The following is a 12,210-nucleotide window of genomic DNA, read 5'->3' on the forward strand; positions in this document are numbered from 1 at the left end:
GAATAAACAAAAATATTATACTACAGCAACATGAACAGTTTTTCATATTTGAAAAAATCTCGATTAAAGGCACATACATGTACTGTTTTTTTTGTATACTATCAAAGATAGATGATTTAATGAACGTGACCTTTGCGGGTAGAAAAGTCGCTCTGACTTGATTTACATAAACAGGACTACAGCCGGAAACGCCCATACTACGTATATAGGTATCTGTAAATATCTAATACACAACGTGCATCCCGCAATTCGTGAATCAATGTGTCGAATATCAGCAGATAATGATATCAGCAGCTTTGTGTCTGGAAGTTTTCATATCTACATCTCTGCATCCTGATGGCGACTGCTTAGCGTTCACCCCGATCACCACAAAGCAATAACATTATGAATGTTACAAAGAAACGCGCGCCGATCAAAAGTTGCGGTTTTATCTGGCTTGTACAGCGTTCCACATTCTGATTCTCATTACGATATCATAGGGCATTATAAAGTCATTGATAGCCATTCCATAGAAATTGTGGTATCATAAAATCAGGCAATTTGGATAAATCGTCCATGAAAATTGTGGGACACAGAAGTTTGCATTGCCCAAATGTAAATCACGACAGCCATTTCAGTCGGATTCACTGCGTTAGTCTATGGGATCTTAGCAGCCGAACAGCTGAAGCATATTCTAAGTGGATCAGATGAATCGGGAATACATGACCGAGCGACGCTTATTTTGCTCGACATTTCGACAGGGGAATAAAGCGAACTGTACAGCATTATAATCTTTCTTTTCATTCAGCAGTAACATATTCTGCTCGATTCTTTTGACTCTTATGAGAATGGATTAATCGATGACACTTTCATTGACTTTGTTGGCGGTGTTTGTATAACAACAGCGGAATCGCATTCGGATGTAAAGGATCCTTCTTGACTCACAATCAGCCCAATATTTATCTGGATACGCAGATTAAAGATGAACCATGCGGCACGCGACAGCGCGATGCTCGTTTGGAGGGAAGGCCACTTGCCATTTCGCCACTACACTACTGCGACACGTTGCTCCTTTATCATCGTTAATGACCTATGATAAGCATTGTTAATAACCACTACAAGAAGTGCCGTGCATAAAAAATAATCGTGAAGTCATCTTCATAAAAGCATTATTCTATCAGCTGATGCAGTGTACATTGTACATGTTCATGCAACCAGTGCTGGTTTGGTATGCTTTATTGGTCCATAAATGCTGTTAAGTTGTAGTATTTTCGTATTTAATTGAGCTCGCCAACTTTCTTCGGCGTAATTAGATGCAAAGTTTCGTGCTGTTTGTAAAAGAATTTCAGTAATTTATAATGCTGTAGACGAAAAACCTTTTGAAGCCTCGAAAATGGCTATGCCAAGTGTCTGCCAGATATACGAATACTGTTTTTACCAGATACTGTCTTTACCAGATATATGAATACTGTAGTTTGCTGTAGGCAAAAGCATTCCTCCTTAATGTAAGCGAATTCATTCGGACTAAGTCCGTGTAATAATTATGTCAAGCGTAAATATGTACTTGTACATGTACGCCGTAGCAACAATTTACTGATATATATAAAGTACAACTGATATAAGTACAAAATTTTCTATGGAATCAGAACCAATTATACTAATTTTATTTCATTCAGTGTCAAGTTTATTAGTTTTTATCTCTATTTTTTGTATTCGCTACGGACGATCGGGGCATTCAACTTTCTATTTCCTATATACTTATTTTTCACCTATTATACTATTATTATTATATCCAGTCGAAGCGTCAGGCGCTAGCTAGAATTCGGTTTTGGCCATGCTAAATTCATAAAACGTCTGCTAGGAAACCGCACTGTTACTAGTCATAATTACACTACTTGACTTTACTTCACTTATTTTACTTTATCTTTCTTTATTTATTTTATTTGTTACCGTGAAATATCAACGACGTCGACATTTCAGCTTTAACAATAAACAATACATCTATAATTATAAAGTTATGTTTTTATGTATGCGGTATATACGGCTGCCTTTTCGATTCGTAGCTTACAATTTATAACCAAATAATTTGGTTTATGAATACACAAAAGCACATCAGCAATTTTGCAGTCTCAGAGTCAGTTAGCAATTTCTGGCATAAATATTGCTGTTGCCACTCTCCAGTAGGTAGATATCGAATTCGTGACACTCAGGTTGTTTAGGCCAGTTGTTTAGCGCCAGGTTGTTTAGGCCAGATTTAAAACGAACGAACTTATACGAAGTTTACCATCTTGATGCTGTTGGAAATTGGAGTCAAGACAACTCGCAATACCCTGGTAACGGCAAATCGAACGAAATCGAAAACATCGTTACATGATTATTAAAAACATCACCACATCACCCAAAAAAACCCTACAATAAAAACACGTCTTCGATGCTATCTTGGTCGGGTAGAGTTCCCATATAAGACAAACAGCGTTTCCTCGTTGGATTCGGCTGGCGAAGAAAAATCATTTGCGCGCTTTTGGTCAGTTGCGGCTGTGATGCCGCTTCTTTTCCACGAGCTTCTTGGTCCCGTCTCCCTAAGGTCCATAACTTTCAAATGCTGCGGCGACAAGGTTATATCTGGGCTGCAGCCAGCTATGTTATGTTAACTTGCCCCTTTCGGCCTGTTCCGCTGGAGACCCGGCGTTCACCGTGGTGAGGCCAAGTTATGGAGTCGCCAAATTAAGTGTCCACTGTCCACATTGTTAACGTCCGCAGCTACTGTGGCTTCCCTAGCTCCCCGGACACGAGTGTGATAACGTCCGGCATCTTGCTACTCCTCATAGACAAGCCATTCCTAGGCCCCATTCTGGCTGGGAAACCGTTAGTTTTCGATCCGCGGGTGGACTCTTCACTGATTCCATACACGACTTACAAGCCGCAAATTATGGTGGATCGATTTTCTCTGCATTTCTGGGTGCTGCAGTTCTCTGTGCATGCTGTCCAAGTTCTTACAGTTCATCAAAGGTAAATTAACGTCACGACGGTTTTTATAGCGTGAAGTTTGTATAGAATGTGCCGTAAAATATTTTCAATGCACCCAGTGGTCAGTTGCATGCAATCCGCATGCACAGTACTCGGTAGGTTCCGCGGTCGTACGTATGAACGGTCCGATTCGCGCACATATACCAAAATGTAGATTATCTAAATCATATAAACTGTATAAACTAAAAATATGAAAAACAAACCCGCGTACGGCGGTAAGTATGTACAATAAAGTGCAAAACGTTCCGCAGATAACACTATGTCAATATGACGTAGAGAACAATATCAGCTTCGAGAAACGAAATAAGCCGTCTAAAGCACAACAATTACTCATCCAAACCGGCCGGCCATGTGCTTCTGCCAGTGTACGGGGGGTCGTCAGGATCGTCGGATTCCCCATAATAATATTCATACTCGTCGCCCTCGTAACGACGCTGGCACTCACGGCCGTCGCACACCTTAGGAGTGTGATACTGCAGTGGCAAACACACGGTTTTCTGTGCGAAATTCCCTCCGGCCACTTCCGTCTGCAGCTCCTTCGACATGGCCACCTCCACCACTTTCCACTCGTTATCCTCGATATTGTACGCTTCAAAAGACGTCAACGCCCGTTTCCGCTGATTGTTCCCGCCGACGTGGGTCGTTCCACCGTACACCCAAATCTGGCCGTCCTTGATGAAAACACAATGATTATAACGGGCGACGTTCAGGTCCGCGATGCGCTCATGTTCCCAGGAGCGGTCTAGCGGGACGCGATAGCAAGCAGTCACTGCCTTTCCATTTTCCTCCCAGTCGTGCGGATCCTTAGTATCCACGCATCCACCCGTGTAGTACAGATCTCCTTGGAATACAACCGTACCGCAGCGATGATGGAACCTTCCTTCATCCATCCACTGCGTAAGCTCCCTCCATTTGTTCGTGTGGATGTCGTACATCTCCACCATGCTCACCGTATGATGATCGTGCTTTCGAAAATAGGAGCCGACGGACTGGAACCAGATCCTGCCGTGAGGAAGGGGGTAGGCCTCCATCGACGCGCTGTAAACCGAAACTCAGCATAAGAACACTTAAAATGTACAAAACTGGAACAAACTTTGCTGCACACAATCTTACCGGTTGTAATGACTTGTCATGGTATATTTCTCAAAACTGTGTAAGGGCAACTGGGAAGCTCGGTGAATTCTTCCGGAGGCGACATCCAAGCAGTACCAGTTGAAAGGATGATTACCCGCAGCCCCGTACACTTCGCTGCCCACCGCCACCACACAGATGCAGCCGTTGAAAGGTGAGTTCACCATGAGAGTGCGGGTGGCGCCATTGGTGCAGTCCATGGCAATCATCTCATTCTTATCCGTATCCGGCTCCGTATCAGTATTCTTATCCGCATCCGTGGTACCGACGATCAGCTCCCGGCCGACGGCCACTGCAAATCCGCTGGCTTTGATCTTCCACCAACACTTGGCCAGCGTCGCCTGCAGCGGGGAATCCAACTTGGTCAGTTCGTTACGGGTGAAGTCGAAGCGGAGGAGCAGATGCGGGTGTCCTTCGCGCATATGGTAAAAAATAGTGTCTTTGGGAATCGCACGCTTCAGCAACGCTCCACCGCCCGTCAAGCCGATACGTCGATCGTCCAGAATCTGAGTTAATTCCTCATGCAAAGGCCCAGTAGTGGAACTGGAAGTTATCAACGCTTCAATGTCAATGGAACCCCAAACCACGCATCGATCCAACAGTTGTTGTAGGTGCTGCTTGCGTTCGGTTTCAGCGTGCATATACCAGCGCACTACCGCCTGCAAAAAAAAGAAAATTATAAAATTATATACGAGTGGAGGGTGATTATGACGATATTGCTACCATTAGCCATCCTTTCAGTATTACATACAACACTACTTCATCCTGTCAAATTTTCCTCAACGGGAGTAGTTATTATTAAACTTCAATATTATTAATTTTATTGATATTATTAGGAAACTGGTCATTGTAAATTATTAAACCAAATAATTCACGTTAAACAGCTAATGATCCACAAATAAAAAACAATGTTACTATTTAAATATATAATAATTCAATAAAGATATCAAATTTAAGCAGATAATAATTCAATCAAATATTACAATATTAAGCAGATGATCATTCAATAAAAATAATGAGTAGTACGAATTCGGACAGGTGGCTGCTTCGAAGATTTGCTTCTTGTTAGAAAGAAAACGCACCAACCTGATAAACCGCGGTTTCTGATTGTGGAGTGTACGCTTCATGTGTTAAAATGTCAGTGACCTAGCTCTTCCACAGTGCTTTGGAGAAACATCTCGGAATTGGCAAACTCGGAGCGACGGGGAAGCTGCTGGAGAATCCCTTCAAAGGCCAGTCTCTCCACATCCGGGAGCTTGTCACGACGAGCCAGACGCCACAGACGGTACACGTTCTCCGGTAGGGCCATTATCTCGCGCAGGATCGTCTCCGCCTTGGCGACGGCTTCATCCATCTGCAGATATTTGGCGGCGATCCACATTTTGAGGGCGTCTTTGCGTTCAATGGGCAAATGGTAAATGTGGCGTCCACTGCTCAGGTGTTTCACCAATTTGACCAGCGTTTCTAGATGGACGTTCTCAGGTTGCCGTAGCTCGATACTGGAAGAGTCGCTCTCCTGAAAATTTCTTCCCAACATGGCGGCGAAGTAGGGTGATCCTTCGATGAGGGCATCTTTGTCCACGGACAGTGTTGTGCCACCGATTCGCAGCTGCAGCTGGATTTCCGTTGGATTCTCCCCTTCCTGATGCGATGTCTTCAGCTTTTTGGTCTTCATGCCATCCGCATCCATTTTGGCGAAATCAATAAAAATAATATCAGGCCAACGTCGTATACACTGCAAACGAAAATACGAACAAAAATGCTAAAACTCAGAATTAACTGAAATTAATAGCTATAATTCAAGCGATGAAAACAAGACCGCAACTGAAAAGTTGAAATTAGTTGAGAAGCGAGAAGCGACTGACTTGCAAGAACTGGATAGCTTGAATTGCTACAACTTGCATGTCATCGCACGGAGGCTGTCCGGCGTCCGTACGTTGTGCAAAACATATCCGGCTATCTGGACTGGTACTTAACACGTACTTTATAGCCGGCAGTCTGCCGACTGAAAGGTTAAAGCCGGTTGCGCGAGCAAAATATGAAGCGTGCAAGCGGCGAAATACGAAAAGTTTTCTCGAGCGAGAACTATTGTTTCTACGTACGTACCTGGGGCTCAGGAACATAGTTATTTTTCTGAATCTTCTTGGATGGAGGGAAAATAAGAGGCACTGCGCATGCTCAAAATGGGTACTTGTACATACTACTTTGTACTTCGAGCATTATCCTCTGTTTTGTTCAAAACCACGTTATATATATTGGTGCAGTGACAACAATGTGTTTTAAGTTTTAACACAAAGGATTCACACTACGAAGCATGGTTGACTAAGAGGAAGTATGAAAATTCTTAGTGTGTTTGAACGAACATTTATAATTAATCCACGTGTAAAGGTCATTTGGTCAGCTGTGGTGGCTTTTTAAGCTTTTCCTATCAGTAAAGATTTGATTTGAGTACAGCTGAGTACTCGTTACAAAATTTAATGATTCCACAAAAATTCAATGGCGGTTGCCACAAGTACAGGTAAATAACTTGACAAACGCCTCAGAGTCGACAGTCAAGGAAATAACAAATTACGGTATTTCCATGCTACAGCGGACGGTTTATGAAGAGGCAGCAGACCGTAGCACACTGGCTACGCAGAGGCAACAAAATACAGTCTCATGGATGATCGATTCAAGATTACTGTACTCGTAGTGCAGTTTGCTGTTTTAGAAAGTTTGATTGTTTACCTTGTTGTTTTTCTCCGTCTTAATTTCTTCCAAAATCATAAAACCGTTTAAAACAATTCTGCGACCTTTTATCATTCGTTACCCTTAGTGTCCTTACAGTAATACGGTTAGGTGAGTCGTAATATGTGGTTTATAGTGTGATATAAATGATAAAACAAGGCCCGTGCGATTACCAGAAACTACTAATCCGGAATCCATACTCTTTCGCTGAACATCTTGGGCTTTGGACTTGTGTAATATTGAATTCGTTGTGGGTGTTTTCTTTTGACAGTTCTCTGGTTGTTTTAGAGCTTCTTAGCTGGATTGTGTTGGCTGTGTGTTTGTGGGAAACTCGAAGAGACAACACTTGGCTACAGCTTTTAGCGAATCACAGCATTACAACTAGCTGCTAGCATCATGTCTGTTGCTGGTTTGAAAGATACAGTTACAGACCTCTTCTCGGGGAACCCATTTGCCACCGAAGTGGGACATAGGATCGGTAAGAAACTTTCAGTTGTGTTGTCTCGTAATGGATAACTCTGTACTCAGTATACTGTCTGGGTTAGCATCGAACTTTCAGCGTCGCTTTTGTTACATCTAAACTGTCGTCGTCGATTTTGAATATTGAGTTTCACAATACTTGTGTTTTCATTTGTTGTTCATTAGTGTATTCGCTGGTACTTCTATGTTGTTTCATCCTCAAAATTTACTCTTAAAATTTACTCTTAACAACGTGTAAATACATTGTTCAGCTACTGTGTACTGGAATACGTACCTTTGAACATTGGTATACAGTATGTTTTAAATGCTTATTTATTTATTTGAAAAATAACGTACGGTATCGATTTAAGTATTTAAATCTTAAAAATAAGGTTAATCCGTTACCGGTTTGCGTGTAACCAAAAATGAATTCAAATATTTTGAGCGCACCGATTCGCGATCGGCAAACGTTCGATCTATTGGGATGCTCTTGCAGAACAAGCGACAGATCCAAAATTGGGAGCCGAAAACTGGGCCCTCTTTATGGAAATATGCGACCTTGTCAACGAAAACGAAGAATCGTGAGCATTATTTTTTAATTCGCTTTCTTCTTTATTTGACCTTTTTTCCAATTTAACCAGGGCAAAAGATGCTGCCAGAGCCATTAAAAAGAGACTTAACAATACTGTGCAAACCAAGGATTTCGAGGCGACTCTGCTAACTTTAACGGTAAACATAACATGTCTACCCATTTATAAAGCTTTATGTTATTAGTTATACTTCTATAAGTAGTTAGATTTGAAAAATGCCATATTTTTTTAGCAGTAACCCGTCTTTATCTTACTAGGTGTTGGAAACGTGTGTCAAAAACTGTGGAAAGCGTTTCCATGTTCTTATCTGCAGCAAAGACTACATTTCGGAGATTGTCAAACTTATTGGGCCAAAATTCGAGCCACCGGTGATTCTGCAGGAGCGGGTGCTGGGATTAATACAGGTTTGGAAGTGAGGCTGTTTTCTGCCTTTTGGACGTTATCTGCAAGAATTCCCTATTGTTTTAGAACTGGGCAGAGACTTTTCGCAATTCTCCAGACCTGCATGGTGTTACTGAAGTGTATAACGAGTTGAAAGGTAAAGGCGTGGAATTCCCGGTGTTAGATCTGGAAACCATGGCCCCGATAATTACGCCACAGCGGGTAAATAATTTTCTATCAGTCTCTTTCCACTATAATAATTGCCGCAGAAACTGCGCTTTAACCACTTGTGTTTTTGTCAGACCGTTGCCCCACAACCACAGACCGTTCAAACACCGCGCAGGACGTCGCTCAATACGCAACAGCAACAACAAATGCAACCGCAAGGCCCGCAGCAAACCCGACTCCAAGAAAGTGCAGCAGTATCGTTCAGTGCTGGACCGGTCAATATGACGCCCGAACAACTGGCTAAACTGCGAGGAGAAGTGGATATTGTTAAAAGCAACATGCAGGTCTTTTCGGAAATGTTGGGTGAAATGAAACCAGGCCAAGAAGAACCCGAGGATCTGCAGTTACTTATGGTATTATTTTTGATTTTGTGTTTTTGTTTAGTTCTGCGTTTTGTGTTTATGGATGTTGACCAACTTTAATATTGTTTAGGATCTCCATACGACATTGCGTTCTATGCAGGATCGCGTCGTCCAGTTGCTGACTTCGGTTAGCAACGAGGAAGTGACCGGTAAAGATAGTACATACTGTACTTACCAGTTTTGGGAGTTTGTAGGGACTGCAGCTGTTTTCCTTTTTATCACAATGTTGTAAATTAAGTACAGTAAAACTATTTGGTACTGTTTACCTTATTGGTAATCCGATTTCCTTCTGCTTAAAAAATTTTGCTTTTTAGGCTTTTTATGCATTAGTGCTATCGCTTTTATACTTGACTGCGCCACTTGAGACGCTTATTTGGTATCATATGTTTGTTTGTCTAGGAGAGTTGCTGGTCGTGAACGACGAGATGAATGCTTTATTCATGCGGTATGAGCGCTACGAACGCCAGCGCAAAGGAGCATCCTCTGTGCAGTCCCGTGCGTTGCCGCAGCCTCCGCAGCAGTCTTTTGAACCATCCACGCTTATTGACTTTGCGGAAGGCAACAGGAGCCAGTTGAATGACATGCAGAACCAGATGAGCTCAATGGGTGAGGAGAAGAAGTACTTTCTCGCGAACAGCGTTAGACAGTTGCTTTACGATCAGTTAGACAGTTGTTTTATGATCAGAAACAAAATGTGCATTTGTTATGTTTTGATAATCAAAATCTTGGATAATACTTCAGTTTGAATGCGATTAAGTAATAACAGAGAATGTCAGTAATATGGTATGCTTATGTTAAGTTAAGTCGGTTAGGCAAAGGTAAAACTGGTGTTAAGCTCACGATGCCTTTTTATTTTATAAATTTTATAAGCAATCAGTAGGTTCTTGCGTTTTTAGCGATTGGAAGAAAACCACAGCCGCAACCGCCGGCAACAGATCAAGATCCGGCTGCTGATTTTGGTGCTTTCGCTCAGAGCCGAGTTGCTGTTCATTCCCAACAAGCCACAACACCCACACCAACGTCCGAGTTGCCTAAAGACACTGAGTTGGAAGAAATGGAACACTGGCTAAAATCACAGCCCGAGGTAAACCTAAACTCTAGCCAACTACAGAAGCAGTTTTGTAGTTGCCGACAGGCGACAGTCAAAGGGACCAAAGCGCGTATAATCGCGTTGTTGTTTTCGCGTAATATGTACGTAATTCTGTATTAACCGATCTTTCATGAACAATGGATTCATTTTTGTACGCTTTTTGGAAGGCCCGGGCAAACTAAAATTTTATAGCAGGCAGCTCGCGGTCCTTCACAAGCTCCAGAACGCCCAACTTTGACCAGTGCGGAGTTTGACCGATTCCTTGAGTCCCGTGTGGCCGCGGCTGAACAACTTCCCAGCATTAATACAAATAACAGAGCCACGAGTGAACAAGCCCCGAAGCACGAAACCTCCCACCTTTTGGATTCGTAATTCAAATATTGGATCAGCGAGTCTGACTCTGGTTGCAGTAATTATTCAAGTATCAGTTCTATTTCTGTAATTAATTTGATGACCCGTATGTGTGTTTTGCTCGATATCTTTCAGTTTTGCCCGTTGCCGCTTGGTAGATTAATTATCTTCAATTTTTACCATGTTTTAATTATTTTGACAACTTGGTCTAGACATTTCACTGCTCTTCCCTTTTTATCGTTTGCACATTGGCAGCTCTGAATTTCTGGCTCGTGACTGAAGAAAATGTAGATGTTTTTTATTCCTAATTCTTGCTAAATTCCGGTTTTCCGATTTCTCTACTGCACCATGCATCCTAGATGATTCTTTTACCTACGCTATCGCGATTGTGAATACCAATAAAACAAGCTTGCACTACCGAACGTGTTCACCATTTATTTTTGTGTTCTGTTAATCAGATGTTACAATTTTGCCCGTAGCAGGATACAACATTAGCGGTCCCGATGCAAAACCAAAAGTCTACTTCAGCTTCTTCTTTGGGCGGATATTGTTGGTGTGACCACACTTCTTTTTCCTGCAGTTGGTTGCGCGAGGATGGAGACGCGCATAACACCTAAGATACAGAAGGCATTATATCAAAATGCTTAAACATAAACCAAACCAAACAATAAAAAATTTATTGCACAACTAGAGTAAAATCGATATGGAATCATTAAAACCAACATCGTGGCATTCTGATATCCACAAATTTCACATTCTCAGGGTGACAGCCACTCACGCTAGTCAGGTCTAACAATTTTCAAACCATAAACAACTTCCGCAATGCGAATTGTATGAGCAAATTGAAGAAACAAAAAAAAACATCCATAATGCACAGTGCCCTACGAGAGCGACCGCAATAGCGCACTTTAGTCAAATCTAATAATTATAGCGTTATGCGCAATGATTAGAGTTTGTCTACCGACAGACTAGATCTAACAACTTACTTTCGGCAAACCATTTTGTCGCAGTTGTACTTTTGTGCCAACATTCTCAGACTTGGTTCGATAATTCCTCCACGAAGACGGAGAACCAAATGGAGGGTTGATTCTATAGAGAAGAAAATCAAGTTGTAAACATTTTACATTTGGTAATGCTGTAAGTGTACGCACTACACAGTCCGAGTTCCGCCAGAACACGACATGCAATAAAAGAATATTTTCGATATTTATATTATACGGCACGAGAGTGGGTTATATTATTTTATTACTTTAAGCCTGTCGAGAAATTAGTGGGTGAAGCTAGAAGTGACACAGGTAATCTGATTTCAGGCGCAAGGTCTGCATGAATCGCAATCTACCTTTTTGGATGTTATAATCCGACAATGTTCGCCCATCTTCCAGCTGTTTACCAGCAAAAATCAGTCGCTGCTGATCCGGAGGAATTCCTGCATAATCATTACAATACTCGGGTAGGCCGTAGCGTATGCGGAATACTGAGGTACTCCATTAGCCCTTTGATGTGGAACCCATGGTCCGCTACCTACCTTCTTTATCCTGGATCTTCGCTTTCACATTTTCAATTGTATCTGAGGGTTCGACCTCTAACGTAATGGTCTTCCCCGTTAAGGTCTTCACGAAAATCTGCATTTTAAAAGAATCTACAAAACCAAAATTGAATACAGATTCTGGATTCTCCGCTAATCAGCCAAAGAGGCTCTGAGAAACTACGTAAATAATTTTCCGGCACGAGAAGTGAGATCGTATTTCGTTAGCGATCACGTGGTACCGCTTAACGTAATGCTTGTGTTGACAGCCACGTGACCTCGTGCTGGTCACGAGCCGAGCCGGTCAGAGCGTATGTCGCGCTGCGCTACACCACTGTGCGATTAATTCGTGATTCTCGC

At 42.2% G+C, this 12,210-nt stretch overlaps 3 protein-coding genes across 4 annotated transcripts; 1 reads left to right on the forward strand and 2 right to left on the reverse strand.

Moving 5' to 3' along the window:
- Positions 1–3,010: 3,010 nt before the first annotated feature.
- LOC129597704 (uncharacterized) lies at positions 3,011–5,362 on the reverse strand. The gene is made up of 3 exons (XM_055495355.1): positions 5,224–5,362; positions 4,120–4,796; positions 3,011–4,044 (listed from the first exon to the last, which is right to left on the reverse strand). Exons 2-3 carry the CDS (start codon positions 4,776–4,778, stop codon positions 3,333–3,335), a joined length of 1,371 nt encoding a protein of 456 aa, XP_055351330.1. The 5' UTR covers positions 4,779–4,796; positions 5,224–5,362; the 3' UTR covers positions 3,011–3,332.
- A 1,413-nt stretch (positions 5,363–6,775) lies between these two features.
- LOC129597755 (TOM1-like protein 2) lies at positions 6,776–10,742 on the forward strand. 2 transcript variants are annotated; one of them, XM_055495422.1, is made up of 11 exons: positions 6,776–6,975; positions 7,153–7,342; positions 7,820–7,904; positions 7,965–8,052; positions 8,171–8,317; positions 8,382–8,516; positions 8,597–8,875; positions 8,955–9,033; positions 9,284–9,490; positions 9,781–9,968; positions 10,170–10,742. In XM_055495422.1, exons 2-11 carry the CDS (start codon positions 7,261–7,263, stop codon positions 10,344–10,346), a joined length of 1,467 nt encoding a protein of 488 aa, XP_055351397.1. In that variant the 5' UTR covers positions 6,776–6,975; positions 7,153–7,260; the 3' UTR covers positions 10,347–10,742. The 2 variants fall into 2 exon arrangements, with proteins under 2 accessions (XP_055351397.1, XP_055351396.1); XM_055495421.1 differs by having other exon boundaries at positions 6,778–6,975; positions 10,167–10,742.
- A 2-nt stretch (positions 10,743–10,744) lies between these two features.
- On the reverse strand, positions 10,745–12,046 carry LOC129597756 (ubiquitin-60S ribosomal protein L40). The gene is made up of 4 exons (XM_055495424.1): positions 11,851–12,046; positions 11,665–11,751; positions 11,312–11,414; positions 10,745–10,938 (listed from the first exon to the last, which is right to left on the reverse strand). The coding sequence occupies exons 1-4, from the start codon at positions 11,951–11,953 to the stop codon at positions 10,845–10,847; spliced, it is 387 nt and encodes a 128-aa protein (XP_055351399.1). The 5' UTR covers positions 11,954–12,046; the 3' UTR covers positions 10,745–10,844.
- Between the last annotated feature and the right edge of the window lie 164 nt (positions 12,047–12,210).

The sequence above is a fragment of the Paramacrobiotus metropolitanus genome, unplaced genomic scaffold, assembly GCF_019649055.1.
Source record: "Paramacrobiotus metropolitanus isolate TYO unplaced genomic scaffold, Prichtersi_v1.0 Parri_scaffold0000108, whole genome shotgun sequence".
In the NCBI taxonomy this organism is placed as follows: Eukaryota; Metazoa; Tardigrada; class Eutardigrada; order Parachela; family Macrobiotidae; genus Paramacrobiotus; species Paramacrobiotus metropolitanus.